Source organism: Plectropomus leopardus, chromosome 13, assembly GCF_008729295.1.
Source record: "Plectropomus leopardus isolate mb chromosome 13, YSFRI_Pleo_2.0, whole genome shotgun sequence".
Lineage (NCBI taxonomy): Eukaryota > Metazoa > Chordata > Actinopteri > Perciformes > Serranidae > Plectropomus > Plectropomus leopardus.
Genome location: NC_056475.1, coordinates 1,714,702 through 1,742,179, shown reverse-complemented (window position 1 = coordinate 1,742,179; position 27,478 = coordinate 1,714,702). Strand labels below are relative to the sequence as shown.

General features: G+C 38.2%; 3 protein-coding genes across 3 annotated transcripts in view; 2 read left to right on the top strand and 1 right to left on the bottom strand.

The window, feature by feature from the left end:
* The window catches only part of dhrs11a (dehydrogenase/reductase 11a), a 30,806-nt gene extending 10,709 nt beyond the window's left edge, over window positions 1–20,097 (bottom strand). The window contains exon 1 of the mRNA XM_042499867.1: window positions 19,753–20,097. Coding sequence (XP_042355801.1) covers window positions 19,753–19,884 — 132 coding nt within the window. The 5' untranslated portion in view covers window positions 19,885–20,097. The remainder of the gene's footprint in view (window positions 1–19,752) is intronic.
* A 1,317-nt stretch (window positions 20,098–21,414) lies between these two features.
* On the top strand, window positions 21,415–26,375 carry ggnbp2 (gametogenetin binding protein 2). Its single transcript, XM_042499695.1, has 7 exons — window positions 21,415–21,509; window positions 22,215–22,345; window positions 23,481–23,561; window positions 23,661–23,914; window positions 24,050–24,148; window positions 25,956–26,069; window positions 26,147–26,375. Exons 2-7 carry the CDS (start codon window positions 22,253–22,255, stop codon window positions 26,358–26,360), a joined length of 855 nt encoding a protein of 284 aa, XP_042355629.1. The 5' UTR covers window positions 21,415–21,509; window positions 22,215–22,252; the 3' UTR covers window positions 26,361–26,375.
* Window positions 26,376–26,899: 524 nt separating this feature from the next.
* The window catches only part of vkorc1l1 (vitamin K epoxide reductase complex, subunit 1-like 1), an 8,477-nt gene continuing 7,898 nt past the window's right edge, over window positions 26,900–27,478 (top strand). The window contains exon 1 of the mRNA XM_042499509.1: window positions 26,900–26,904. Within this exon, the coding sequence (XP_042355443.1) occupies window positions 26,900–26,904 (5 nt within the window). The remainder of the gene's footprint in view (window positions 26,905–27,478) is intronic.

Here is a 27,478-nt window from a genome sequence, read left to right as displayed (position 1 = left end):
TCATTTGGCTTTTTTTTTCTCCTAACAAACACGTAATAGAGTGAATGCGCCCCGTCTCACACTTGGTGTGTGCAGATTTCTCTGCTCTTCCTCTAAGCTGTTTAACTGGGATTATCCAGAGAGCAGGCATTACCCGAATAAAGCTGTCAAAATGCTAAAACACTGAAAACACTTGTCTCATCCGTAAAGACTAAAAGCAGCCCTTTTTGAACGGGATGAGGACAGGTGATCTACTTTCTTTGGTCCATGTGAAGCTGACGTCAACGCCCCCTAAAGATCTGAACCTCCAGACTGAAGATCTTTACAGGGACGGGAGGACAGACCGGAGGAGAGGCTCGTCTCTACTCAGAAAGGAGGTTAACCCTTTTAACCAGAGCAAATGGATGCATTTCCTTTCAAAAACATAAGAGAAAGGGCAACTTGATAAGAATTCACAATTCACAATTTGCAAAAAAACTTAGTTTATTAAAATTAGTTGTAAAAATATTTTTAAAAAGCTGAGGAATTTCCGGGGGAAAAAAAGAGAAATTGCCAGAAAAGATGTCAAGGGAAAACAAGAAAAAAGGCAGTGATAAAATCTATGGAAAAAATAAAAATTTTTGTAGGGAAAATGTCCAGGGAAAAAGATTTGAATGATCTGAAACCTAAGCAAACTGGAAAAGAGAAGGAAACACAAGAAATGAAAGAAGTATGGACTAAAAATGAGCAGGAACTAGTAAAAAAAAAATTACAAAAAAATACCCAAATTTTTAAATTAAAAACAAAGAAAAAAAAGAAAGTTAGTTTAAAAAAAGAAAAATAAAAGGACTGTGAAAAAGTGCTTAAAATTATATTTTCTAACATTATTTTAAAAATGTGAGAATGATATTTATATTGCTTTTCCCTAGCTGTTTTCTTTTTTCTTTTACCACTGAAATTTTTCCCTAGCTTTTTAAAAATCATTTTTTAAATTTCCGCAAATTTTGCAATTTGTAAAACATTTTTTTCTTGGTTGCTCATTGCCTTTTTTTCCCACATTTTTGACACAAAATCAAGCCACTGTGCTCAGGGTTCAAAGGTTTAAATTATTGTTTTTTAACCCACTATTTTTCAGGTAATTGTCTTGTACTTTTTACAAAATTATTATTATTATTATTATTATTATTATTATTATTATTATTATTATTATTATTATACTTTCCCCAATATTATTATCATTATTTTATTTCATTTTTTTAGGTAATATTCTTGTACTTTTTGCAATTTTTTTATTCATTTTGTGCTAATTTTCTGGGGTAATATTTTTTTTCGTTGCTTGCCTTTTTCCCATGCTTTGAAAGAAATTGTGCCAATGTAGTCACGTTTCAAAGGGTTAACATAAAGAGGAAGTGGTGTCAGTGTGTTGTTGGAGGGGAGAACGAGTTTCTGATTTAAGTGGGAGCAAACAGGCTGTGATCTTGGTCCAACGACAGGAAGTCTCCGGCTGTGAATCTGCGTGTCTGAGTGTGTGTGGGTGAGTTCTGGCACCAGCTGGACCGCCATCGCCAGCACCAGCCCACATACTGGCCACGCCCACAGCTCATGGTGCTGAAGCACGTCGTCCCACACATAAGCAACCAGGTCCCGAGCTATGTCGCAGCGGCACAAGATACATTCATCACAATCCAAACTGAAACCGGATATCTGCAGGTGAAGCATGTTTAGTCTCAAATTTTAACCCTTCAACAACTGGATCAATGTCAGTTTTCTTGTGCTGCATTCAGAAATCTTTAACCAGCATTTAAACCTCTGAAACCTAACAAAATTGGTTTGATTTCTGCCAAGAACAAAAGAAAAAAACGTAATAAACAGCTTATCAAGAAATGTCCTGGTGACAGAAAGCTGATCTGAGGAAGAGCTGGGGGAAGATTAGAAAATATTATCAAAAAACAAGGGAAATATTGCCAGAAAAACTATAATTGTTACAAAAAAAGAAAAAAAAAAAATGTATTGAATTTTTTTATCCCTTTCTTAAGGTCATTTATATTTTTGTTCTTCTTTTTTTTTAGTTTCTATGATTTTTTTCTCTTTTCCTTTTTTATTTTCCAACTTTTTACTAATTTTTGGACATTTTCTTATTAAGTTTCTCGATTCCTTTTTTCCATATTTTTGAAAGAAATTAAGCCAATTTGCTCAGGTTTTTCGCACACAATTTTATGACTTTATAATGTCAGAAATATTTTTTTTTCTTGTAAAATTTGTGAATTTTTTTTCTTGTAAATTTAGGAAAACTTTAATCTTACGTTTTTTCCATGGAACATTATCCCCTTTTACCAGCAGCATTTTTTTTCTTCTTCTTCTTCTTCTTCTTTTTTTTTTAAATCATTTTTAACACCTACTATGGCCCTAATAGGCAGTCATACATTCTGAACTACTTTGTGTACTTGTCTTATTTTGTCATCCTGATTTTCTTTAGAAAATGTTTTACATTTACTTTACATACATATTTTGCAATCACTTGTATCATCAGCTGCTTTGGTGTTGGAGCCATTAGGGGCCTGGATGTTAGAGCAATCTTTATCCTAAATTAATAGTCACAGGATGCTAAATCTGTATAGATTTTAACTCTGGTCCAGTGACTCCTAATCAATGAGATTAATCAGCCGATGATCAGCTGTGATAGAGGGGGTTTGGACTGAGACTTCTGTCGTGTGCAGAACAGAGCATCGGTTCGGTCTTTGACCCCATGTTAGACGGAGAGCGTGTTTGTTTCAAAGTGACAGTAATCAGCCAAATGAACGTTTTCTTTAAGGTGTGAGTCAAGAAGCAGAGCCCTGTTAGGACGGCACAGTTTAAAAGACTTTCCAGAAAACGAGCCACGACATATGGTTCGGTTCTTGGACAGTTATGGAAGACTGCAAACACAGCTGTGTAACTCAAATACAATCACTGTTTGCTATAACACAGACAGTCTTGATAAGAGGAACGCTGAAAGATAAAAAATCTTACAACGCAAAAGACAAATGATGTTTCAGCAGGTCGTAAAACTTTGCATGTTACAGTAACGGGTGCACACACACCCTGCAGCACTCCCGGGCACATGTGTACATGCCTACATCGTCACATTCACGGCCAGTAACCCCTGCAGCGGGCTGTTATATAATATAAGGTCTACAATGCAGGGACATCACTGTCCCGCACCATGTTCATCAATCATTCACCCACTCACGTGGAAGTGGGATAAATGGACCAGCAAAACAACTCGCTGGAGGAGAGATAAAAATAAAGACGCCAAAGTGCTGAAGGCAGACAAGCTTTTAAGTGGTGAGCCAGATCAATAGCAGCAGGCAGCAGCCGCGAGCACAGAGAGCTGAGAAATTAGATTCGTCTCAGGTTGACTCAGGAGGTCTCACAGACAAAAGATGGAGAGTGTTACAAGCCACTGTGCCTCCTCCGATTCCCTGAAAAGTCCGATATGCAGTTAAAGATGTAATGCAGCCATAATTCAGCCAGTAACGCCTCCCCTCTAAATCCCTCCTGCCCCCATCTCCTAAATACCTGCGACACACAAAACTATTTTGCCTGTCATAAAGCATTTCCATCCTCATTACTGAGACTGTTGTCCAGCCATAACAAAAAAAGTGTGCAGGAGGAGGGAGGAGGAGGGAGGAGGAGGGAGGAGGAGAGGAGTGCTGGCAGCCAGAGAGTGAAACAGAAGGAGAGAGAGAAAAAAATCATTAAAAAAAAAATGGAGAAGTAAAGCTGAACAAAACGCTTTATCATTTCAGTATGTTTTACTCTTTAAGAAGCCGGACAACGGCAGCACAGGATGATCAGGCAAACACAGCCGCTTCCTGTCCTACGGTGACGTGCACATACATGACCTGGATGATCCTGAAATCTTAGACATGTCCTTAAGTTCTAGAAATGTCATAAAATCCTAAAACATCTTACAATCCTTGAAAAACTTTCTTAAATATGAGAAATGCCTAAAAATACGAGAAAAACATCATAACAAAGAAATGTCATAAAACCCTTATGTCCTAAAATCCTAGTAATGTCCTAAAGTTATAGAGAAAATCTGAGAAATGTCCAAAAATCTTAGAAACATACTAAAATCCTAGAAATGTCTTAAAGTCCTAGAGATTTACTAAACTCTGAAACTAAAATCCTAGAAACATCCTAAAATCTGAGTAATGTTCTAAAATCCTAGAAATATCCTAAAATCTTAGAAACATCATAAAATCCTTGAAACTTCCAAATCCAAGAAATGTACCTAAATCTAACAAGCAACCTAAATTCCCAGAAATGTCCTAAAAATCCTAGAAACATATATGGAGCTGCTGTGACTCGTTTCCTGTCATTTTGCAAATTGGCCCAAAGCAAAGAAAGTTGAGTATCGCTGGCGTAATGCCCTTTAATTGCTGTTACACTTGACAGAATAAAAGTTTTTTTCCATGAAGCCACCCATCAGAGTTTTGTCGAGAGCTGGAGGCGAAAAAAGATTTCACGGAGGCGTCCGCTTCGAGGGAAAATCTACCCAATAAATGAATTCACGTAAGACAAATTTAGTGCTAAATTATCTTAAGTGTCATCAATGAAACGTAAACAACTCCTAAAGCCAAGAAGTAGTAGAGAGCGAAAACTGTGTTCAGAGATACCATGAAATACCAAGAACACAGCTGATAACAAACTAAGAGGAAGATCTTTATTCTGCTGAGCGCCGCCACTCTTTATCCAGCTGAACTACTACTACTGTGCGACATAAAAATAGACCCTTTCCAGTTTAGCAAGCGAGGGGTTAAAGGTGCCAGTCGGCTATATAAATAGGATTGCAGCGGAGAAAGAAAGAAGGGATAGTTGTGCGATTATCTCTGAAAGACTGCCACCAAAAGGTCTAAAGGTTGAACAGGGTGGTTTTACAGCACTTCCTCCGGGACGGCCTCGTCAAGAGAAAGAGATAAGAAAAAAATAATTACTCTTTTTTTTTTTTTTTTAAACACTCATTGACAGACTTTCTGGGAATTCAAATCCAGGAAGAAGTTTTAGCAGTAAAGATCTTTAAACCAAAAAACGACACCTGAGAATAAGCACAACACAATACGCAATTTTCTGCTGCAACGGGCCTCTCAATCGAAATAATAACAAAATATGGAGCCATGCCATCATTTCAGTCAATTTCTCCCTTCAGTGTTCACTATTTAGTAGCCGAATTATCTGCAGAGGTCTCTTCTTCTCCACAACAAACAGACCAGGCACTTAAAACCAGTAAAAACACTAAATAAAGCCGTTTCACGTTAAAAACCTGTGTTTTTTAAATACCGTTTGGCTTGTCACAGATGGGCAGCTTGCCCAGGGGCTTCGCCCAGAGATTTCATGACATGGAGAGGCACACTACGACCAAACAAGGAAACTTCTCTGAAACACTGACGCTCCAGGTCCAATTTAACCAACTAGTAGGGGTGGGTGATATCTCAAACATAATGGAGGTATTGCTGCTTTTTCCAGAAACGTCCAAAAATCCAAGAAATGGACTCGAATCAGAGAAATGCCCTATAATACAAAAAACATCCTAAAGTCCGAGAAACATCCTAAAATTCGGGAAACTTGTTCTCAAGTCATAGAAACTTCCTAAAACCCTGCAGCCATCCCAGTTTGACTTAGGTGAGGGACATACAACTTTAAATAGTAGTATTTTATATTTATTTTAAATAAAAAAAGTCACACGCCAGCCACCCGCCCTCATCTGATAAATAAAGTTCCCACAACACCGGCATAGAAGCTAAGCGATGTCCTGCTGTAGATGAAGCCACCGAAAAACAGGTTTTAACTACCTAAAAAAATCATTATCAGTTAAAGTGTTCTCTATATTTGAGTCGTGTCTCCTCTTTATCTTCAATAACAGCTGATGGAGGCAGCGGTAGAGCAGCAGCTCCACAGTTCAGTGGAGTAAAATGTTTTTGTTTTCTCAGTGGAGTCTGGTGATTTTCATAAAACGGCTTCAAATCCCCGTCGGAAAGGGCTGTCAAGGTAAGGTAAAGCGGTCAAAATATTCTAAATATAGCGTACACTTAAACTGATGTTGATTTTTTCAAGGTGGCTTAAAACTAGTTAATGTAAATAAACAGTTATGACTGTGGTTTAGTCTATATCATAGACTGTATCAATTTATTTGAAACGAGCCCGAAAGGAGCATATCTCCATACATATTTCCATTAATAAATGATTTCTCCCCCGTCATTGTAATCTGGGACAAGTTCAGTGGTCCAATTAAATGACCAAAAGCTACGACCGTAGCTCGACTAAACTGTGCATGTTCTGACTGATAAATGCCGAGTAGTTATGTGTGTTGGTGAATGAGGGTCTTTTTTTGTAATAAGGGCAAAACCTGAGTATTTTGTGCATATAAACATAGTCATTGTGTGTGATAACAAAAACACGACAACTGGCACAAAATGAAAAAGCTTTTACAACCCTGATAGAGGACAGACGGAGCAGGCAGCCAGGTGTTGTGTAACAAACTGGTACAACCAGTGTGGCGGCGTTTTTATTTTCCCAAACAAAGTGATAAAAATCAGTAAAAGGCAGCAGCGCATATTTATTCCCAAGAAAACAGAAAACAGTGTGAGGAAGGTATTTTCTGTCAGCAGTACTTGAATACTGGAGAGCAGCCTTTAGTCATATATTCACATGGGCGTCACATGATTAAAAAAAGCTCTCCTGCTCTGCTGTTTGTAGTACAAACACACTAAAAGGGTCTGGTGCAGCAGCATGCGTCACGTGACTCCTCCACCTCATGTGATGAGTTATTCCTGCACCTGATGCCCGCCATCCGTACTCTGCTCTCACCTCAAGTACTGCACTAACGTATACATTTGAGATATTTGTGCTTTACATTTTTTTTTCCATGCTACTTTATACTTTTACTCCAATACATTTCAGAGGAAATAGAGTAGTTTTCACTTCACTAAATTCATCTGACAGCTTTAGCTACTTTTCAAATTAAGAATTTTGCATAAAAAAACATTAAGAGTTTAAAATATTATGTTTTCTTATAAATTAAAAAAGAGTTTAAACAAGTGCAGCTGCAACAAGTAGTTGATTAATCCATTAGTTGATTCACAGAAAATGTATTTAGATTTATATTTGAGTTTTTTGACTTCTTTTTAAAATAATTTTAAATATTGCATTTTTTAATTTTTTAAATTTTTATTAAGAAGATTCGAGGCTTTTTCCCATTAATTTATTTTTTAAAATAATTTTGACGTTTTTAAATATACCCCCTGATGCCCCACCCCCCTTTTTCTTATATTTTTGAGCTTTTTGGGGTGTTCTTTTTCTATTTTCTTTGGTAATAATTTTGATTTATTTAAATGTGTGTTTTGTTTTGTTTTTAAATTCTGCATTGGGTACTTGTACTTTTAATACTTTATGTACATTTTCCTGATTATTCTTACATGCCTTTACTTAACCATTTTCAGTGCAGGACCTACTGTAACAAGAGTATTTTTCACAATGTGATATCAGTACTTCTACGATACTAAAGGATCTAAATCCTTCTGCCTCTGTCTGTGATGTGCATCATTATGCATGCTATGTTTATGAAAACTTGAGCCCAGAACAGCCAACAAAAACAGTCATTCTCATGGAGACGGTGTTGATCCGACGCATCCAAAATGAAAACCTTTAGAAGTGGGCCAGCCTGAGCTCAGTCTATTCAGTGTACGAGCTTAGAGTAGCCATAAAATGTTTCCAAAATCAAACAAACACCAAGCAACAAATCCAATTTGGCCGCTGTTGAAGCGAAAACGATCCAATTTGCATTCTTTCTCATCAACCCCCCTCCAAATTTGGAAACGCTGAACTTAGTGAACTCGTGTTGTGTCTGTGTTTGTGTTGCAGATTCATAAGAGTGCTTTTTCTCTCACTCTGCTCTCTCCACCACAAATACACACTCAAGTAACAAGTGCTGTCTTGCACTTAGTGTTTTACGTGACGTCTTCCTCGCTCGCACATCAGGCGTCCTCAGACAATCTCACAGACTGCTCGCTGCAGAGAGGAGCGGGACAGGACAGGACAGGACGCGCTCCACCTATCATAGCAGGAGGCCCACGGAGGGAACGTCAGTGCCAGTAAAGCTCACACCTTGAGAGATGATGAGCACAGAGGGGACAGCACAGTGGTGGTGCAGAGAGAGCAGCTCACAGGGGTCACTGAGCTGTCCGAAACAATCACACTGTAAACTGTGTGAGGCCGCGGCGATTTAGTGCCAGAACTCAACAACACTCCTGACATAAGCGGTGAGAAGAAATCTAACTGATGTGTTTTTACTCGCCTGATATCAGACAGAAATGTCAACTCATTATAATCTTCAGTCTGAAACTAGGCGGGTTTCCATTACAAATAAAATTACGCAAATGATTTCTTACATGAGGTGGTATTTCAGGCGATTAGAAAAATCCATATTTTTGCAAAACTGCAATCAGTTTTTTGGCTTTTATAGCTTTTATAAGATACGATACGATACGATACGATACGATACGATACGATACGATACGATACGGTACGGTACGGTACGGTACGGTACGGTACAGCTCCAAGTGCTGCACACATTTCTCTGCCCACACAGAAGATTCAATAAAGAAAATGACAGAAACAAACACAATCCACATGCAAACAGAAAAAGCATGTATCAAGGAAAACCAGAAAAACACTGAACACCTATTGCACAGAACCACATAAAACCCATACAAGTAAGAGAAAAGAGAAAAGATAAGAAAAAAGAAAAATGAAGCTATGTCTATGTGCTCCTCAGTAGGAACTGGCTCCCTCATGATGCAGCAGGAGCTACAGGAGCTGTTATTGCATCACGTAACTCTGAGAAAGTTGAGCAGATCATCCGGAAGTGTTGAAACTACAATTCCTCTGTGAAGTCGTGGACTATCAGCTTCCAGAAATCCCTCATATGTGGCAGCTCCCACATACAAGGGGCTTACCTTTCCATTATTGCTTGCATAAACTATATCATATCAATATCGTATTGAATAACACACCTACGTGGCCTTGGATTGAAAATAATGACGGCTAGTGTGGTGGCCTCAACAGAACCTGCTAATGTTTTGAACATCCATTGCCATACTTCTGTGAATATTATCGCTAGAGAAGTCGCATAACATCAGTCAGTGGAAACGCAGTTATCTCGCAATAGTGTTTTATCGACATTTTGAAATTATCACTTAAGTTTTGCACAAATCTAACGAAAAGCTGCCTACTGTGTCCACTCTAACCAGTTCCATTTGAGAGGGGGATACAATTTTCCCTTAACAATCAAAAGAGACCAAAGTATCCTCATGAATCCAAGGGTATATAAAGGCTGTGATTATAACAACACTAAAAAACCATCACCACTTGCCAACAAAACCACTGTTTTCCTTTGTTACTGCGTGCCTGTTGTGCACTCCTGTCTTACACTGTGCAATTCATTTTTCCAGCAGTTTTTAGTCAAAAAAGTTAAAATACTTTCAATTGTTACAAACTCAAAGCGCATCAGCACAACAAAAACGGAAGAACAACTTCCCAGTTGAGAAAGTACAACCTTCCTGCATCACGTGAATGCAGCATAAGACTGTTACTTTGGAACAGGTGAAGGTGAAGGTGAGGTTAAACTAACGTCAAGGTGAAAATGCACTGAGGTCAGTACTGTTTGCTTACTGACAGAGATGAAAAAAGAAACACTGATTTCTTATCACCATCATCTAATCAGATCATACTTTGTTGTTGTTGATCTGCTTCTCTGGGAGGATCCATAAAAGAGGATGTTGCTTCTCTTGAGGCCAGAATCCATAGAAACGTGACGGATTATCGGTCAGGTATAAGTCTTTGTCAGCTCACAGTTCAAATGGAAAATGTGCAGTCAGTGGAAAAGCTTTCTGCGGAGGTAAGACAAAAAGCCTGTGAGCCGGACGACGCCGTGAGGTAACTCGATGAGCTCAGGAGAAAACCGACACGGGAAATAAAACGGCAGCTGCGCAGGTGAAGAAAGCAGCGCTGTGACTTCTCTTACAGCTGATGAAGCAAAAATCATAATGTAAGAATATAATGACCGGACTGTTTTCATACTGTAACTAATGTTCATCAACTAAATGAGGCTTTACAATATTCAAAAGGTTAACAACCATCTTTACGCTTCAATTTTCAATTTTATGTTGTGACAATGCTGTATTTCAAGTGTGGTTAGGGTCAGGAAGAGACCACCTAAAATTCCCAGTTTTGGTCATAAAATACGCAGTTTTGGTCGTCACCTTGTTAGTCGTTTGTTGCTACAAAAACGTACAGAAATGTTTTTACATCTTGTTAAAAAATACTCAGTTATGTCACCACAAACACAGCTGGCCATATCTCCACATTTAGTTAAAAGCTGCCCATTTTTGTTGCCACAAACACGGCTGTAAAAGTCCTGGTGTCTCAACAAAATTAGCCAGTTTTATTCCAGTTCCAGTTTCCAGTTTTAGTCCAAACATTTCCACACGGTTTTGTTTCCACAAACATGGCTGGAAATATCCTGATGTCTCGTAAAAAAAATCTTTAAAAATGTAAATATAGTATTTTGACGCCACAATGTGGCGTATTGTTAAAAATACCCAGTTTTGTTGCCATAAACATAAATGGACATGTTGACATGTCTAATTAAATATACCTGGTTATTTTGCCACAAATACAGATGGAAATGTTCCGAAATGTCGTTAAAAATACCCAATTTTGTTGCAACATATGTGGCTGTAAATGTAACAGGTCTTGCTGTCACAATGTCTCAACGTCTTGTTAAAAATACTCGGTTTTTAACATTACCCGGTTTTGTCTGGACATTTCCACCTGGTTTTGCAACCACAAACGTGGTTGCAAATATCCTTATGTCTCGAAAAAACAAACAAAAAATAATTTGTATTTTGACGTCACAAGGTGCTATTTCTTGTTAAAAATACCCAATTTTGTTGCAACAAATGTGGCTGGAAATGTCCTCACATCTTGTTTTTAAAAGATAACATGACTGATGTGTTTTGCCGCCACAGTGTCTCAACGTCTCATTAAAATCACCTGGTTTGGTCACAACAAAAACAGTCCACTATTCTAGAAAAGTGGTTTGCAGGTTGGCAGTTGTTTCGTCCAGGTGTGACACCAACCAGCATCCCTTCCTCCTCCTGACAGCTCAATGCAATCTGAACTAAAACACTTAATGTTGAAACAATAAAAATGGAATATAACCAAAGTTTGCAGAAACTCACGATGCCAGCATCTTATCCTGTGCTGCACAACACTCAAGCAAACCACGTTTTCAAGCGTTTGCCGCCTTTGTCTGAAAAAAATATGGATTGAAAACCCCGAACACAAAGTGAAGCAGAGGGTAATGACATAAAGCGAGTAAAGCTGTCTGACCTGACCCACTTCAAATCCTTTGGAGTAAAATCTATTCAGTGTGAAGTAACAGGACGGGCTGTTCAGACACGACTGACCAGGAGGCGGCTGAGACAGCGTCAGATCTGCAGACGCACAGAGACACTGATTGACTTTATTGTGTCACCTCAGCTTTTGAAGCATGACTGAGCACCTTTTAGCTCCTTCAGACTGGGCACCGAATCCAAGTCATCCGGCCAAGGCCTTAAATTAACCCTGTGGCGCTCCTGCCAAGGGCTCCGAGTTTTAATTTAGAATTCACTGACTAAAAAAAAAAGATGCTTAGGCTAGTTAAAAAAAAGTCTGGAGCAGCGATACTTAACTGGCTTTGCTTTTGCAAAATGACTAGAGGCCAGGGGCCAGGGGCCAGGGGCCAGGGGCCAGGGGCCAGAGGCAGCAGCCCAATACATGTTTCCCAGATTTCTGGACATTTCTAGGTTTTTTAGGACACATATATGATTTTAGGACGTTTCTCGGGTTTTAGCACGTTTCCATTATTTTAGGACATTACTAGGATTTTGGAACATTTCCTGGATTTTAGGGTGTTTCTCAGATTTTCAGATATTTCTCAGATATTAGGACATTTTTTGGATTTTTTTCCTGGATTTTAGTACATTTTTTAACTTTTTTGGACATTAGTATCTAACACTTTAGGATGTTTCAAGCATTTTACGACATTTCTAGGATTCAAGGACCTGTCTTGGATTTTAGGACACTTCTATAATTTTAGGCCTTTTCTAGAATTTTATGGACATTTCTAGGATTTTAGGCCTAGGGTCTTAGCTAGGATCTTTGTCAGGAGTGCAGGAGATCCTGTACTGGCGCTTTTTTTGGTAAACAAACTCAATTTTGATTCTGTTTAATGCACTCTGGCACCATATGTATGCTAGACGTACAAAAACAATTCCCAGTGTGAATCATGTTATTTTTATTGTGAATTAGAGGATGGTTGTGGGGGCACCTGGCATCCTATTGAGTCTGGTTTACAGGCTTCTGCTTTGTGCAGAGCTGCAATAACAGCAAACAGAATATAATTAATGTATTCAAATGTCACGTCTCAAAAGGCCATCAGCAAGGACGGTCCAGACTTTGAGTTTTCAGATCCCAAACCGTCCTTTTTATTGCTGAGCACAATCATTTAACATAAATCATCTTCTTTGGATATTGCATGCTGCTCACAGGCTGTCTGTGTCCCAACCACAAATCTGTTTAGTACCCAAACCCCCCAAAATAATGTTTGCTAAATTTATCTGATCTAAAATTGCAGCAGCCAAGTCTTTGATTTTTGACAGATGCCTCTATTGTGGGCAGCCTCAAAGCACCCAGCAAATGTCAGTTTTCACTTCAGCTGTTTAAAAGGGACTCACAATACAAATAGATGTATTTATTATCTAGACGAGGATGTTCTTTCTGCATTTAGACACTTTATTTGACTTCTTGCAGCAAAGATAGAAAAGTCATTCTTGCCTGTGAGCAGCACGTTTTTTAAACTGACGCCTGAATCACTCACACGTGCTGTAATGAGACTTTACTGACAAGTGAAGGACGAAGAATGATGATTCTTGTCAGCCTGCACACAGAACGAGACAAACTTTTCTTTCCAGGAATTATTGGATGCATAGGCGACTATTGATTTTGATTGATTATGTTACAGACCCCACCCTCTGCCTGTCCTCCCCCAGAGCGACAGCAGCACAGACACTGACCTCCGCGCCAGCCCTGACCTGCAGATGATGCAAAAACACAAACTTATCTCATATTTACAAGGTGCTGCCTTAATGACATTCATATTATCACAATGGTTTTATTGATTAATGCAAATTCGTGGTTTGGGAAAATTCTTTCCAGATTTTTTTTAACTTCCTGTTAATGACAATGAAGAGTACATTCCCAGATCTCGAACAAATCGCTGGGTAGCTCTGATCGGATTGACCGATCAATTATCAAAACTGCGACTCAAATTCCACAAACTGCTGCTGTGGAAAAAAAAAAAAAACGCAAGAAGAATTCTGCATATGCTGCATTCACAGACCAGCAAAGACCCCTGAATTTAGAGAGGGGACACAGAATGATACAAAGTGACACACACATTTCTTGAATTTTAGGATGTTTCAGAGATTTCAGGACATTTCTAGGATTTTAAGATGTTTCTTGGATTTTAGGATATTTGTGGATTTTTTTTTATGATTTTACAACATTTCCAGAATTTTTAGACATTTCTAGGGTTTTGGAACATTTCTAGGATTTAAGGACGTTTCTAAAACTTTAAGGTTTTTCTCTAATTTTAGGACATTTCTTAACATTTTTGGATGATTCTATGATTTTAGGACGTTTCTATTTGTGAAAAAATAAAACACATTAAGGATTGCTGCGTTCACAGAGCTGCAAAAACCTTTGAATTTAGGGGACACAGAAAAGTGAAGTGTCAGTCATGTGCCACTGATTCATAGGAACGAACGGTGCCCAGCCTCCAGAGCTCTATCCAGTTCTCTTTATACATTTACGACTACACCGGTTTTTGCTGCTGCTGTACTGTTTACAGTTGGCAAAAACAGCGTTTGGCACTGGAGCTATGCGTGTTTCAAGAAGCGGGCGTGCAAACTTTTTTTTTTAACCCTAGTGTTAAAAAATTCTTCCCATATTTCTGTCATGTCGTGTTTCTTACATGCAAGCATTTCCCCACCTTGACTACACACACACCCATGCCCACACATGCATAACGCGTGTGTGTGAGAGTAATTGTGCAATAGATAGCCTCCCTCCATTCATGCTGTGGTCACATGACCACTTCTGTCAATAGTTAACTGCAGCAGCAGCTCGTTTCAGCCTCCGTCTATGACTTGTGCAAGACTGAAACAAGGTCACAACTTTTAAAATCTTAATAGTACTTTTACATAATCCAAACCTTCAGTCAGCATTGAAGAGTCGATCACTGCACAGCCAGAGCAACCTTTACTATTCTTTATTCTGGGTTCATCGTGAAAACAGTGGAAAAGTCATGGAAACTTAAGAAAAATTAAAAGAAAAAAATTTTTTTTTCTAAAAAAGAAAACCCCAAAAACTACAAAGAAAAGAACAAAAAAATATTATATTTTAAATTGCCAAAGAAATTAAAGAAAAAAAAAAAGTCAAAATGTTTTTCTTTTAAAATTGCCAACAATTTTAGGGGAAAAAATGCCAACATTTTTAAAAAATTGTTAGTAAAATATATACAAAATACAACCATTTAAACTACGCACTACCCCTTCCTCTCTCAAAAATAACGAACAGTCCCTAAATTATATATAAATATTCACTTCTAACCCTGATCTGAATTAATTATTTTTTAAGTAATACGTACTAGAAAAATAAGTACTGATGGTTGTTTTCAGTGAATGTTCAGTCTAAAAAATTTGCCTTAAAGTCGTGGAAAAGTCATGGAAATTTTTAACAGTGTGTTTCTCTTTCTGTTTTGTCTTTAACTTTGGTTTACATTTTATTATTATTATTATTATTATTACCGTTTTTTCACTTTGCCTTAGACTGTGCACAGCCAGTTGGGAGTTAGTTAGTTAGTGAGTGCTTTAAGGGAAGTGGTATTAACATTGAATAGGTACTTAGCAGTGTTGAAAATTGACATAAAAAAAACAAAAATATATATAACCCATGTTTGTGAATTTATTGCAAACATCTCTGTATTATATGTTGTATGTGTTGTCTTTGTGTCAAATACATAAAAAGCTTTAAAAAAAAAAAGAAAAGAAAAATGAGTATTGGTGGTTGTTTTCAGGGAATATATGTTCTTGAAAATTTGCCTCGAAGACATGGAAATTTATTGGTAGAAAAAAATGTATGAATGAACCCTGCTTATTGTTACATATGAAACCAAAGCTTAAAATCAGCTAACTAAATATTAGAGATATATATCAGGCTGTATACAATGACAGATTTAATCTTTCATACAGTCCTTAAAATGCTGTCTGTGTGAGTTGAGGGACAAAGCCAGTATTGTACTCGCTCTGCAATGTAAACTGCTGTCGTCGTGCCAAACCCGGCATGCTGCTAGAGGGGGATGCAAGTGTCCATCACTAAGTGATTGTTCTTGACTTCCTTTTGTGGTGTTTATGTCTTTTACTCTGGGAAATAAAGCTTTTACGGTCAGTATTGTGCAGCAGCAGCAGCAGCATTCACACTCATACCAGTAAAATGTGTTAAAATGTGATCGAGTTTTCGTTGTAAACAAACTGCGGAGAGAGCGGAGTGGCTGGCGTATTGTTTTGTTGTCTGTGAGACTACAGAGTTGGCAGTGGGGGAGCAGCGAGCAGAGGGGAGATGTGTGGTCACCATGGGCTCTGCACAGGAATGGAGACGACAGGGACGCGTCCAAGTAGCAGCAACACAGCTTCTCATTAACTCTTGTGAAACCCGTTAAGACAGACGGAGGAAAATTCTCTCCACACAGCGTGTTATTTACGGTTATAAAAGGTTTGAAAGCGGCCTCTGTCCAGAGGACAGTGCGGTCTAAAAGTGTGCCATTGAGAGCTGTACATGTGTGCAAATTTATCTTACAGCCAAGCATTGCTGTGTTTAAATTCAGCAGTGAGATCGCCGAAAAAATAGAGAAAACTGAGAAAATTGATTTCTTTCAAAAACATGGGAAGAGGACAATAAACAAGAAAAGAAGAAATGACTCCAAATGAGCAAAAAAATTATAAAAGCAATACCATGGAGCCGGGGCCCTCATTCCTATGAGAGCTGCTCAATGACACGTGAAGCAAGAAAATGTATTTTTCAGGCTATAAAATACCAAGATCTATGGGCCCATGAGGCTTTCTTATTTTCTTTCATATTAATATAATTAGAATATAATAACAATTTTAAATATATAATTAAGAGAAATTGTATATATAGTTTTCTGTACATTTCTCTCTCATTTTTATTATTTCCGTGTCATCTTTAACTTTTTTTTTTTTTTTTGCAGTTTGCAGGATATTTCTTGCCAAGTTGCTCATTACATTATTATTCTGTGCTTTGAAAAAAATAAAATAAAATAAAAAAATACGGTCCAGATATTAAAGGGGTTAAGCTGTCCTATCTCCCATAAAGGCAAAAACCAAAAAAAATATCTTTAAAAATAATTTCCATATGTTATCGGGCTGGACGGCTTGAATCTAGACAGTGAAATGAGTCGCGTCAGGGGTTTTGACGCTTACAAAAAATTATCCACTGATTTGCAGACATCTCTTTCCTGATGTAAGTCAATGGGGAAACGTTTTTCTGAGCCGGTGGGCATCACATGACAAACCCTGACGGTGTAATTCGATTTTGGCCACTATGTAAAATGTGCATCAGAGCCTAGCGAATTTCCTGGGGGCTTGGAAAAAATCCCACTGACTTTTTAACGAGGAAACCAGGGAGACGCTGATTTCCAGGTTGGCCTAAAGAAAAATGTCCTCCCTAGACGTATTTTGTGGCGAACAAAGTTTCATACTAACTAATCTTCACAAATGGACGCCACTTTTAGGATTTTTTTAAAGCGTAAATGCAGGTGCCATTTGTAAAAAGCTACTGTTAGGCTGTAACTGAAGTTCACTGCAGTCACGTGACTTAATAAAACACATCAGCCGTCTTAAATGAGGTCTTCTGCGGCACGGTGCCGGGACAATGTGGAGAGAGGCTTAATTATTGGCTGACCAGATAAGCAAGGTGCAGCAGTGTCTTACGGCTTACGGTTAGGAAAGAGTCAGTGGCGCCGCTGACACCTGCGCTGCAGGAGGCTCCTGTCCGCCAACGATGTTCTGAGAATTCATTCATTTTTTAATTACAGCCAGAAATTCTCAAGTTCAATATTAAGCAGAAGAGAAATTCAGACGCAGTTCAAACATAATCACCGCTGGCACTAATTACTTTCATCGTCACAATGAGAGCAGGTCTTAAATAATAATCAGAGCTGTCTTTTATTATCATCCTGGGTGTGTTTTAAGCTCTCGGCTAACTGAGCACTGACCTAAAAAAAGGACATAAGTGTATCTGATAGTCTTTGCCCCGTGTATTTTGTTTTTCTTGTATTTCTTTGTGTCCACAGAAAGTTTATTTTTCTGCTCATTTTATCTGCTTCTTTTTTGTTGTATTTTTCTAAATTATGTTAGTTTAGGCTTCCACACCCCCTCTTTTTTCAAATATCACTTTTTTCCATTTTTGTTATAATTTGTTTTTCTCCTGAAGTTGAGAGGAGATCCGTCTCGACACAGTTCTCGTTCTCACTGTCTCTGTTGTACGCAGTTTTACTGTGTGCACGAATGTAATAATATAAAATAAATTTCAAATAAAAAATAAAAATAGACTAAAATAAAAAGAAAAAACATTATTAATAAATAAATCAAAATATAAAATATTTTTGCATTGTTTGTGCTTCACTTGTGCTGCTGCTGTGAGATCCCCAAACTCAATTTTTTCTTTTCTTTTTTTTTTTTTACAATGATATTAAAGATCTTAACGTTTAATTATATACAGTATAGTACCAATGGATCACTTTGAGGTTGTTGTAAATTGTTTTTAAAATATATTTATACATATTCATTGTTATGTAAGGTGGAAAGCCAATGAGTCATTTTCGTCAGGACAGGCCGCTCCGGAAAGACCCACGGGCATCAGCTGCTTCGGGGATTGTGGTCTGTAACTTTGCTCTACCTGAACAGACGTTAGTGTACCTGTGGCAGTGGATGGAGGACGGCAGGGTGACCCACCAGTTATCGTCCCATATAATGGCCAGTTGTTGCAGGCGTCTCCTGCACTAAAGTGTAATTTGGTGAGACATACTGAATCCCTACCAGCTCTGTAAGTGCTGGTCTGCTGCTGCTGACCTCTGACCTCAGTGGAGAAGGTCAACCAAATGACAGTGAATTTTAATAACAGAGATTATTCGCTTTGGGGGTGTGGTGGGATGAACGCAGAGTGACTTACATCACTTGGTGGGTGGTACTGAATGCCAGCAAATACTTTCTCAGTGTGGAGTATTAATCTACAGTCTAGAAATATTCATCAGCTCAAATCATAACTGAATTTCCAGAGATACTTTATAGAAACCCGTCATCTTTTTTTTTTTAATCACACCTATGTAGAACTGGTTCAAATTATTCCATACCAGAATTTTTGACCATGGAAATGTAAATACTTTGAATGTATTTGATCATTTGAGAAATGGAGTGAGCAAACATACTCTGCTTTTAAAATGTTGCATTTAACTTAATTTTATGCAATCTACTTTTTTCTCCTTTTTAATAATTACTCAGTGGATTTTATTTGTCAGCTTGTGTTATGCATTCCATGTATTCTACTTTTTTTAATCACTTTTTTGTTTCGTTTTCTGGGTCTTATTTTTCAATTAATTTTATGCATTCAATGCATTTTTTTTTTACTTTATTATTATTATTGTTATTAATCATTATTCATCACATTTTATTTTTTAATTTCATGCATTTTATGTATTCATTTTTTTACTGTATTATTATTATTATTATCAGCATTATTATTATTCAGAAGGTTTTTTTTCCATCTGATGTTTTTCATTCTATCTATTTTATTTTCATATTTTTTTAAATATAATTTTTTACTATTTTTACCAAATACATTTTTATTTTCCACCTTATTTTCCATTAATTATAGCATTATATTGCTGTTTTTATGGTCATTGTATGTATATTTTCATGAGAATCAGTGTGCTATACAAAGTCATTATTATTAGTAGCAGTAGTCGTAGTAGTTGTAGAATATTTTTTTTCCCTTTTTATGTTATTACTTAGTGGATTTTATTTTTTCAGCTTGCTATTATTATTATTAGTAGTATAATTTTTAATACACTATATATATATATATTATTGTATTATTGTTATTATCTATTTCAATGTGAATCACTATATGCTATTTATTAAAGTTAATATTAATAATAATTTAGCCATCTGTTGTACTGTACATTATTATTTTGGCTGAATTATCTTGTTATTAATCTGAGTATTGTTTAGTCTTATATGGATATTGTTTGTTTTTTCACTGAAGTATTTATACACATTATGTGAAGCACAGGAGTAGTATAATTACTTGTAGTTGTCACAGCAGCTAATGTGGCTCTGAATAAAGTAAATAAAGTAAATAAAGTGAATAAAGCCAAACGTGGACAGACAGACAGTCGGTGTGACCGTCGGTTGGTTTTTGGTTGAAGGTTTCCAGCTGAAGTTGTAAAGCTAATGTTAGCTAACAGTTAACGTTAGTTAGCTAGTTAGTTGTTGCTCTCCCGGAGCTAACAGCGGCTCCTCTGTGTGTGTCACAGCTTTATATTATTAAAAAATACAACATTAAATCACTCACCTCTATTTTGTCCACATTTCTGGCACAGCCGACGACCCTCATGCCCTGCTGGACCAGTGCCCGGGCTACAGCCGCTCCGATCCCCACCGAGGCTCCGGTCACCAGGGCCACTCTGCCTTTCCACCGCTCCATCTCCACCGGACCGCGACCGCCTGTCTTCACCGGCGACTGGAAGCGAAACACGGTGCTGCTCCTCCGTCTCTTTACTCTGTCACTGTTATATGTAGTTAAAAAAACGCGGTTTGTTCAGGGATGCGGCAGCCTCCAGTCTCAGTCCGAGCGGCAGCATCCAAACAGCGGCGGGCAGAGAGCCTGAGCCCGGATCCACGCGCTGCTCCGGTCAGATCTGAGGAGCTGCCGTTAGTAAATGTTTGGTTCTCGTCTCCGCCCACTCTGATTTTCAGCCCCGCGGCCTGGAGCCGTTTCCCCGGTGTCCGGTCACCTACCGCCGCCTACCGGAATAAAAAACACGCAACCAGAGGTGGAGCAAGTACTCAGGTCTCAAGTTACAAGTATAAGTACTGCATTCAGAATTTTACAAAAGTGCAAAAGTATGAGCATCAAATTATACTTGAAGTATAAAAATAAATGTACCTTTAAATGATAGAGCCGCCAATTTCAAAATAATGGCTATTATATTATTAATGTGTACAGCATTATTAATTTCTGATGTGGTTTATTTATTTATTCATTCATTCAGTTGTTTGTTTGTTTTTATTTGCAGACTGCATTAAATGAAAAATAACTGCATCAAAAAATGCAATAATTTCCATTTAAAATAAAAAAAAAATAACAACAAAGGTAAAATATTTGTGACTTGAATAATGGTAGTAACAGATTGTTTTTTTAAAGGTGAAATAATGAGTGATGTTACGGTTATTGACAACATGAGAATTTAAATTAGACCAAAAATACAGATGTGCAGATATACTTGTTTGTTTGTTTATTTATTTGTTTGTTTTATTTGCAGATTGCATAAAATGAAAAATAAGGTCTGTATCAAAAATTAAAGAATTCCCATTTTAAAAAAATTAACAAAGTTCAAATATTTATTACTTGTATCATGGTAGTAATAGGTTGTATTTTTAAGGGTGAATGGGTGATGTTACAGTTATTGAGAACATGAGAATTTAAATTAGACCAAAAATACAGATATGCAGATGTTTCAGTTTTTGTTGTTTTATTTAACAAAAATGTACAAAATATGCCAAATAAACAGAACACAAACATACACGAGAGAACAAAAAACCTGCATTATACACAGACCATAATAAATAATAGTAAATAATCATAATGTCAATAAATGAATCAATGAAGAAAATCTTAAAATATAACAAAATGAATAAACAAACAAATAAATGGACAGCAACAAAAAGCAAATAAACAAAATAATTCATATTCATAACAAAAAATCAGAGTTTTAGACTATTACAAAAACCTATTTGGTTTTTATAATAATATATAATAATAATTATTATTATTAATTTATTATGTTTTTTTTTACTTATTTAATTGACTCATTTATTTATTTTATTGATGTATTTATTTATTTTTTACTTATTTGGTGAACACGAACAGGGCGCCCCCTGGAGGCCGCGTGCATTACGTATTATGACGTCATCCCTACGCACAGAGGGCAAAGGTCAACTCAGTAACGAAGAATCCGCCACCGCAGCAGCCTCGCTGACTCTCTGTCTGTCTCTCTCTGTCTCTCTCCAGCTGTTTGTTATATTTTAACGGGATTTTTTCAGAAGCAGGTGAGCAAACACTACACTTGTCTTCAGCCAGGTGTCTCCTCGCGTTGTCATGGTGGCACATTATGGTCTGTTTCTCTTTTAAAGCGTCAGAAAGAGACGCCGACGAAAGTGACAGTTGCTAAGTAGCCAGTTTGTTAGTTAGCCAAGTTTTCTGGCACCGACAGGGCGTAGACAAACTGCACCAACACTGCGCTTTATTTACGATTGATTACGGTTTTATTAACTTGAAAATGTGGTGCTAACGTGAGAATATTGTGCAGTAAACACACCGACCGGCTTCCTTTAACGACTAAAACCGTGATTAGCTAGCGGGCTAACTAGCTAGCCGCCGGTTCCAGCTTCATCCTGCTCAACATATGTTTGATTTTATCGCGATTAAAATGTGTCGTAAATCATCTTGAAGCCGAAAACTGGTTTCACGAACTAAAAATATTAAATCGGTTTCTTCTTCCAAGCTCGTGTCTCCCGGGTTGTTTTGCTAACTTAGCGTTAGCTTGCTAAATCTGGGTCAAGTCAAATGTGTGTTGAAGTGTTTGTGATCACACGGTGTCACCGGCAGGACTCGGTGGATGTTTGTGCACCGGCTTTTGTCGCCGGTTAGGTGTGTGAAATAGCTCTCGGTGACCAGCTGAGGTTGCAGTTAGCCCGCGGTGACCTGCTGTAGATTAGCATTAGCTCGGTGTCTCCTGTGTGTGTCTCCTGCAGGCGAAGCTGCACCGCGAAACGTCAAACTGGAAGAAGTCATGGCTCGTCTGGTCGCAGTCTGCAGGGAAGGGGAGGAGGACTACCCGTTTCTGTCCAGACAGATCCCCCTCTATATTGATGATACTCTCACGGTGTGTAGGCTTTTTCATATATTTATTATCAAATCAATTTGATTTATGAATCACAAAGGACTTTACTGCATATGGCATCCTTCTGTCCTTGGACCCTCACGGATGAGGAAAAAATATTTTTTAAAAAAGGAAAAAATTATAAAAAAAAAACATCTCAGAAATAGCAACTAAGGAGGGAACACTCATGTTGTGTGTACAGCAGATTAAGGGTTGAAAAATATTGTTTTTCAGGGCCGATGCCAATTATTTGTAGTTAGTGAGACTGATATTTGATAGTTTTGAAACTGATATGCATTTACAGTTTAAAGGAAACTAATTCAGTCAATATTTAGATTTTGCAATATAATAAACTCCAACATAAAACTTTCTTTAAATGCCTTTAGCAAATGTTTAATCAAAACTAAAACGTTCAATATCATATACAGCAAGTTCCCTAATTTTTACAAGTGAAAATTTATATTAAAATGAATAAATAAAAAGAGCTCCCTGAGGTTTCACAAAGTAAAAGTTCCTCCCATGCTGACACTTTCTTTGCACTTTTTAATTAATTCATTTTATCAGCAATCATTAAAACTAAATACAGATACAGATAATCTGCAAAATGCCAGATATCAGCCCCTAAAATCTGTCGACCCTAACAGAAGTCCAGCAAGATAGAATTACAGTAAAATTTGACAAAATGAGACAAAGAAAACAGAGAAAGAGGGAGAGATGCACAGTAACAAAAATGATTAACAATAGTAAGAGAAAAATGTATATCAATTAATGTTACATGCCTGTATTATTAAAATGTATTTAATTCTTTTTAGCACTTTCTTGATGTAAAATTTAAACTTTTTCCCCTTTAATTTAAGGCAATTTTCTTGTAATTTTTTACTAATTTCTTTCTCCAAAATTAATTAAAAAATTAAAATTCTTCTACAGAAAAAATAAATAAATATTGAATTCTTTTAAGTACTTTCTTGAGGTCATTTTTTAAAAACTTTTTTCTCCTTATTTTCAGGAAATTTTCTTGGAACTTTTTACTAATTTCCTGCATTTTTTCCGGGCCATTTTCTGCTCTGGTGTTTTTAAAAAAATCATCCCCATTTTCTTCCGTTTCGAAGGGTTGTTGTTTATTGTCTCCTGTTTTCAGATGGTGATGGAATTTTCGGACAGCGTCATGGATGTTGACAGCCAAGAAATAAACACGTCTCACTGGAAACAATTTTCCGAGGTGAGCAGTTCTAACGTTACACACAGGAGCGGAGAGACGTGTAGTTTGTCTCCATGTGGCTCGTAAATAACAGACGGACGATTCTTTGTCCTGTATTAGTATCACTCCAAGCTGAAGCAGCAGGACCTGAATATCGCCCTGATGGTGACGTCCAGAGAGGTGTACAGCGCGTTGTCTCAGCTGGTCCCGTGCGTGGGCTGCAGGCGAAGCGTGGAGCGCCTCTTCTCACATTTGGTGGAGTCGGGGAATCCGGCGCTGGAGCCGCTCACAGTGAAACCCACGGGCATGCTCTCCGTCACCAAAGCCTGTTTGACAGACGTAAAGAAGCTCTACACCCTCTTCTACGTCCACGGGTGAGATACAGAGAAGAGCGTGTCTTTCATTTTCCCCGTCGTATCGATTATACCATTATCAGAACCACCAGCTTTTTATTGATTATGAGAGACTTTTGTGATGTAAAAGGAAATAATATACTTTTTTTTTCCCAGGTCAAAGTTGAATGATATGATCGATGCCATTCCCAAAAGCAAAAAGAACAAACGCTGCCAGTTACACTCTTTAGACACACACAAGCCTAAACCTTTGGGGTGAGTAATGTGACCGTTTTTATCTGCTTTTTTGTTTCTTCCTCTAAACAGCGTTCAGGATTTTGGTGTTCAGAGGCTGAATTTGAGACGTGAAATAATGATTCTCCAAAGCTGCAGGACTCGTGTGTTTAAGTTGTCTTCGATCCAACGGTACTCGTGAAGGAGTACAGGTTTTAAGGTTTTAAAAACAGTTTACAAAGTGCTTTGACAAACTGAGGCAAAAAGTCAGTTTTCAGTTTTATTTATAGAGCCCATTATCACAAAACATGGTTTGCCTCAGAGGGCTTTACAGTGTCCGACATCCCTCTGCCCTTAGACCCTCACATCACCCAAGGAAAAACTCCCCAAAAAGAACCCCTGTAACGGGAAAAAAAAGAGGAAGAAACCTCAGGAAGAGCGGTAGAGGATAGTGAGGGATCCCTCTTCCAGGACGGACAGACGAGCAATAGATGTCGTAAATAGCAAATGAAATACAATCATGGCAAAAAAGGAAAGAGAGAGAGAGAGGGGGAGAGAGAGGGAGAGAGAGAGGCACAGCAATAATAGAAACAGATGCATGTCATATTACAATAATGGCAGGTGTGAAATTAGTAATTGCTCTCTATGATGATGTTGAGGGAGATGATAACAGTCTCATGCATATGTGAAAGGGAGTTGTCCAAAGGCAAGATCACAGCATCAGCACAGCTATCACCACGGTCAGGCACAGTCAAGGTTACGGCCAGGATCCAGGAAAACTAGGAAACAAGGGAGCAGGAACGCTCCCGAGAGGCAGCAGGATTAGCGTAGTGCAGTTCAACAGACCCAGGCTCTGTGATCGCGAGCCCCAGGCAGTGAGAGTACCACATGGCTATCACAGAGCTAAGCTAAGCTTGCACATGGCAATGCAGTTAACAGACATGCATGATTTCTGATGGCAGCATTGAGAGAAGGAAAGGAGCTCAGCGTATCAGGGGAAGTCCCCCGGCAGGTTAAACCTATGTCAGCCTAACTATGGGCTGGTCCAGGCAGCCTGAGCCAGCCCTGATTATGAGCTTTATCAAAGAGGAAGGTCTTAAGTCTACCCTTAAAAGTTGAAACGGTGTCTGCCTCCCTGACCGAAAATGGAAGATGGTTCCATAGGAGAGGAGCGTGGTAGCTGAAGGCTCTGGTTCCTAACCTACTTTTGGAAATATTGGGAACCACAAGTAACCCTGCGTTTTCAGAGCACAGTGATCTTGAGGGTTGGTAAGGAAATGTGAGCTGTGACAGATAGGACGGAGCCTGACTATTTAGAGCTTTGTAAGTAAGGAGGAGGATTTTAAACTCAATCCTGGATTTCACAGGGAGCCAGTGCAGAGAGGCTAAAACAGGAGAAATATGATTCCTTTTCTTGCTTCCCGTTAAAACACGAGCAGCAGCGTTCTGCACCAGCTGGAGAGACCTAATAGATTTGTTGGGGCAACCAAATAATAGGGAATTACAGTAATCCAGCCTAGAGGTGGTAACGTTTTTCAACATAAAGCATAAAGCGGACTTAAACCAGAGAGAAACAATTAGAAAACAAAAATAACAATAATAAGCCACACCCATAAGAGTAAATATAATTCAAAGAAGAAAAGCTGCAAACGCAGAAATAAAAGCACTAATAATAGAAATAAACACAATGAAGACGGAATAAAAGAATAAATTAAATGATGAAATTAAACCTTCATCAGGTTAACCTTAACGTTGTTTACTGAATAACGTTTTTTTGCATGTGATCGGACAGTTTGAGGGAGTTCTCTCATTTCTCGCAGATCTTTAACAGTTGTCTTCTTGCTCGCAGGGGAAGCTGGATGGACGTGTGGGAGCTGATGTCTCAGGAGTGCAGGGACGAGGTGGTCCTTATTGACAGTGCTTGTCTCTTGGAGACGCTGGAGACATACTTGCGTAAACACAGGTAACGTGTGACTGTCATAGCCCTCTTTATATGTTAAAGGGGTAAAAGAGAACTGGAGGGTTTTTTCTTGTGCTCAGGTTTTGCACCGACTGTAAGAATAAAGTGCTGAGGGCGTACAACATCCTGGTGGGGGAGCTGGACTGCAGTAAAGAGAAGGGCTACTGCGCCGCCTTGTATGAGGGACTATGCTGTTGCCCCCACGAACGCCACATCCACGTGTGCTGCGAGACCGACTTCATCGCTCACCTCCTCGGCCGGGCGGAGCCTGAGTTTGCAGGAGGCTACGAGTAAGTAAAGTTGTAAAGCTGTGACGCCTGCGAGTGAAATCTGGCCCCTGATAGGGTGCAGAGTGGCCCCCAAAATATTTTAATTCACAATAAAAATAAAGAAATTCACTCTGTTTTTGTACTTTTAGTATAAATACGCTGGCAGAGTGCATAAAATGGCACCAAAATAGAGCTTTTTTATCAAAATAAAATGCCAGTGGAGGATCCCCCCCAGACAGACGTCCTAGCTAAGACCCTAATGTCCCAAAATCGAGGCGAGGCGACTGCGAGAGTCCTGACAAAAACTAGGAAATATGACCACATTACTCCAGTCCAAAAATCCTTACACTGGCTACCTGTCACTCAGAGAAGTGACTTTAAAATCTCACTGCTTGTCTACTAATCAATCCGCCAAAATATATCTCTGACATGCTTGTGACATGTGAACCCTCAAGGACCCTGAGAACATCAGGGGCCGGCCTACCGAGCGCCCCAAGAGTCAGAACTAAACATGGTGAAGCAGCATTTGTTATTATGCAGCACAAACCTGGAATAAACTTCCAGATGAGGTTCGTCAAAGCCAGACTCTGATCACTTTAAGGCAAAGCTAAAAAAATCCTTTTTTCACACTGCGTACTCCACCTGCTGACTACCAACTTATTTTTGAATTTGATTTTAAATCATTTTAAATTATCTTTTTATCTTTGCACCTCTTGCCTGCACTTTTTTTAAAAGTAATTTAGTCAACTTGTTTATCTTTTCTCTTTCTCTTTTATTGTAAATCTGTATCTTTTATTATGTTTTTTATATTTTATTACTCCGAAAAGCACGTTGAATTGCCCTGTGTATGAAGTGTGCTATACAAATAAAGCTGCCTTGCCTAAAATCCTAGAAACATCCTAAAATCCAAGGAATGTCCAAATATCTGAGAAACGTACTAAAATCCTAGAAATGTCCTAAAATCCCAGAAACATCCTAAAATCTTAAAAATGTCCTAAAATCCCGGAATCGTCCGAAAAATTCTTGAAAGGTCCTTAAAATCTAGAGACATCCTAAAATCCCAGAAACGTCCTTAAATCTTAAAAATGTCCTAAACTCCTTGAAATGTTCTTAAATCCTTGAAATGTCTTGAAACCTGAGAAA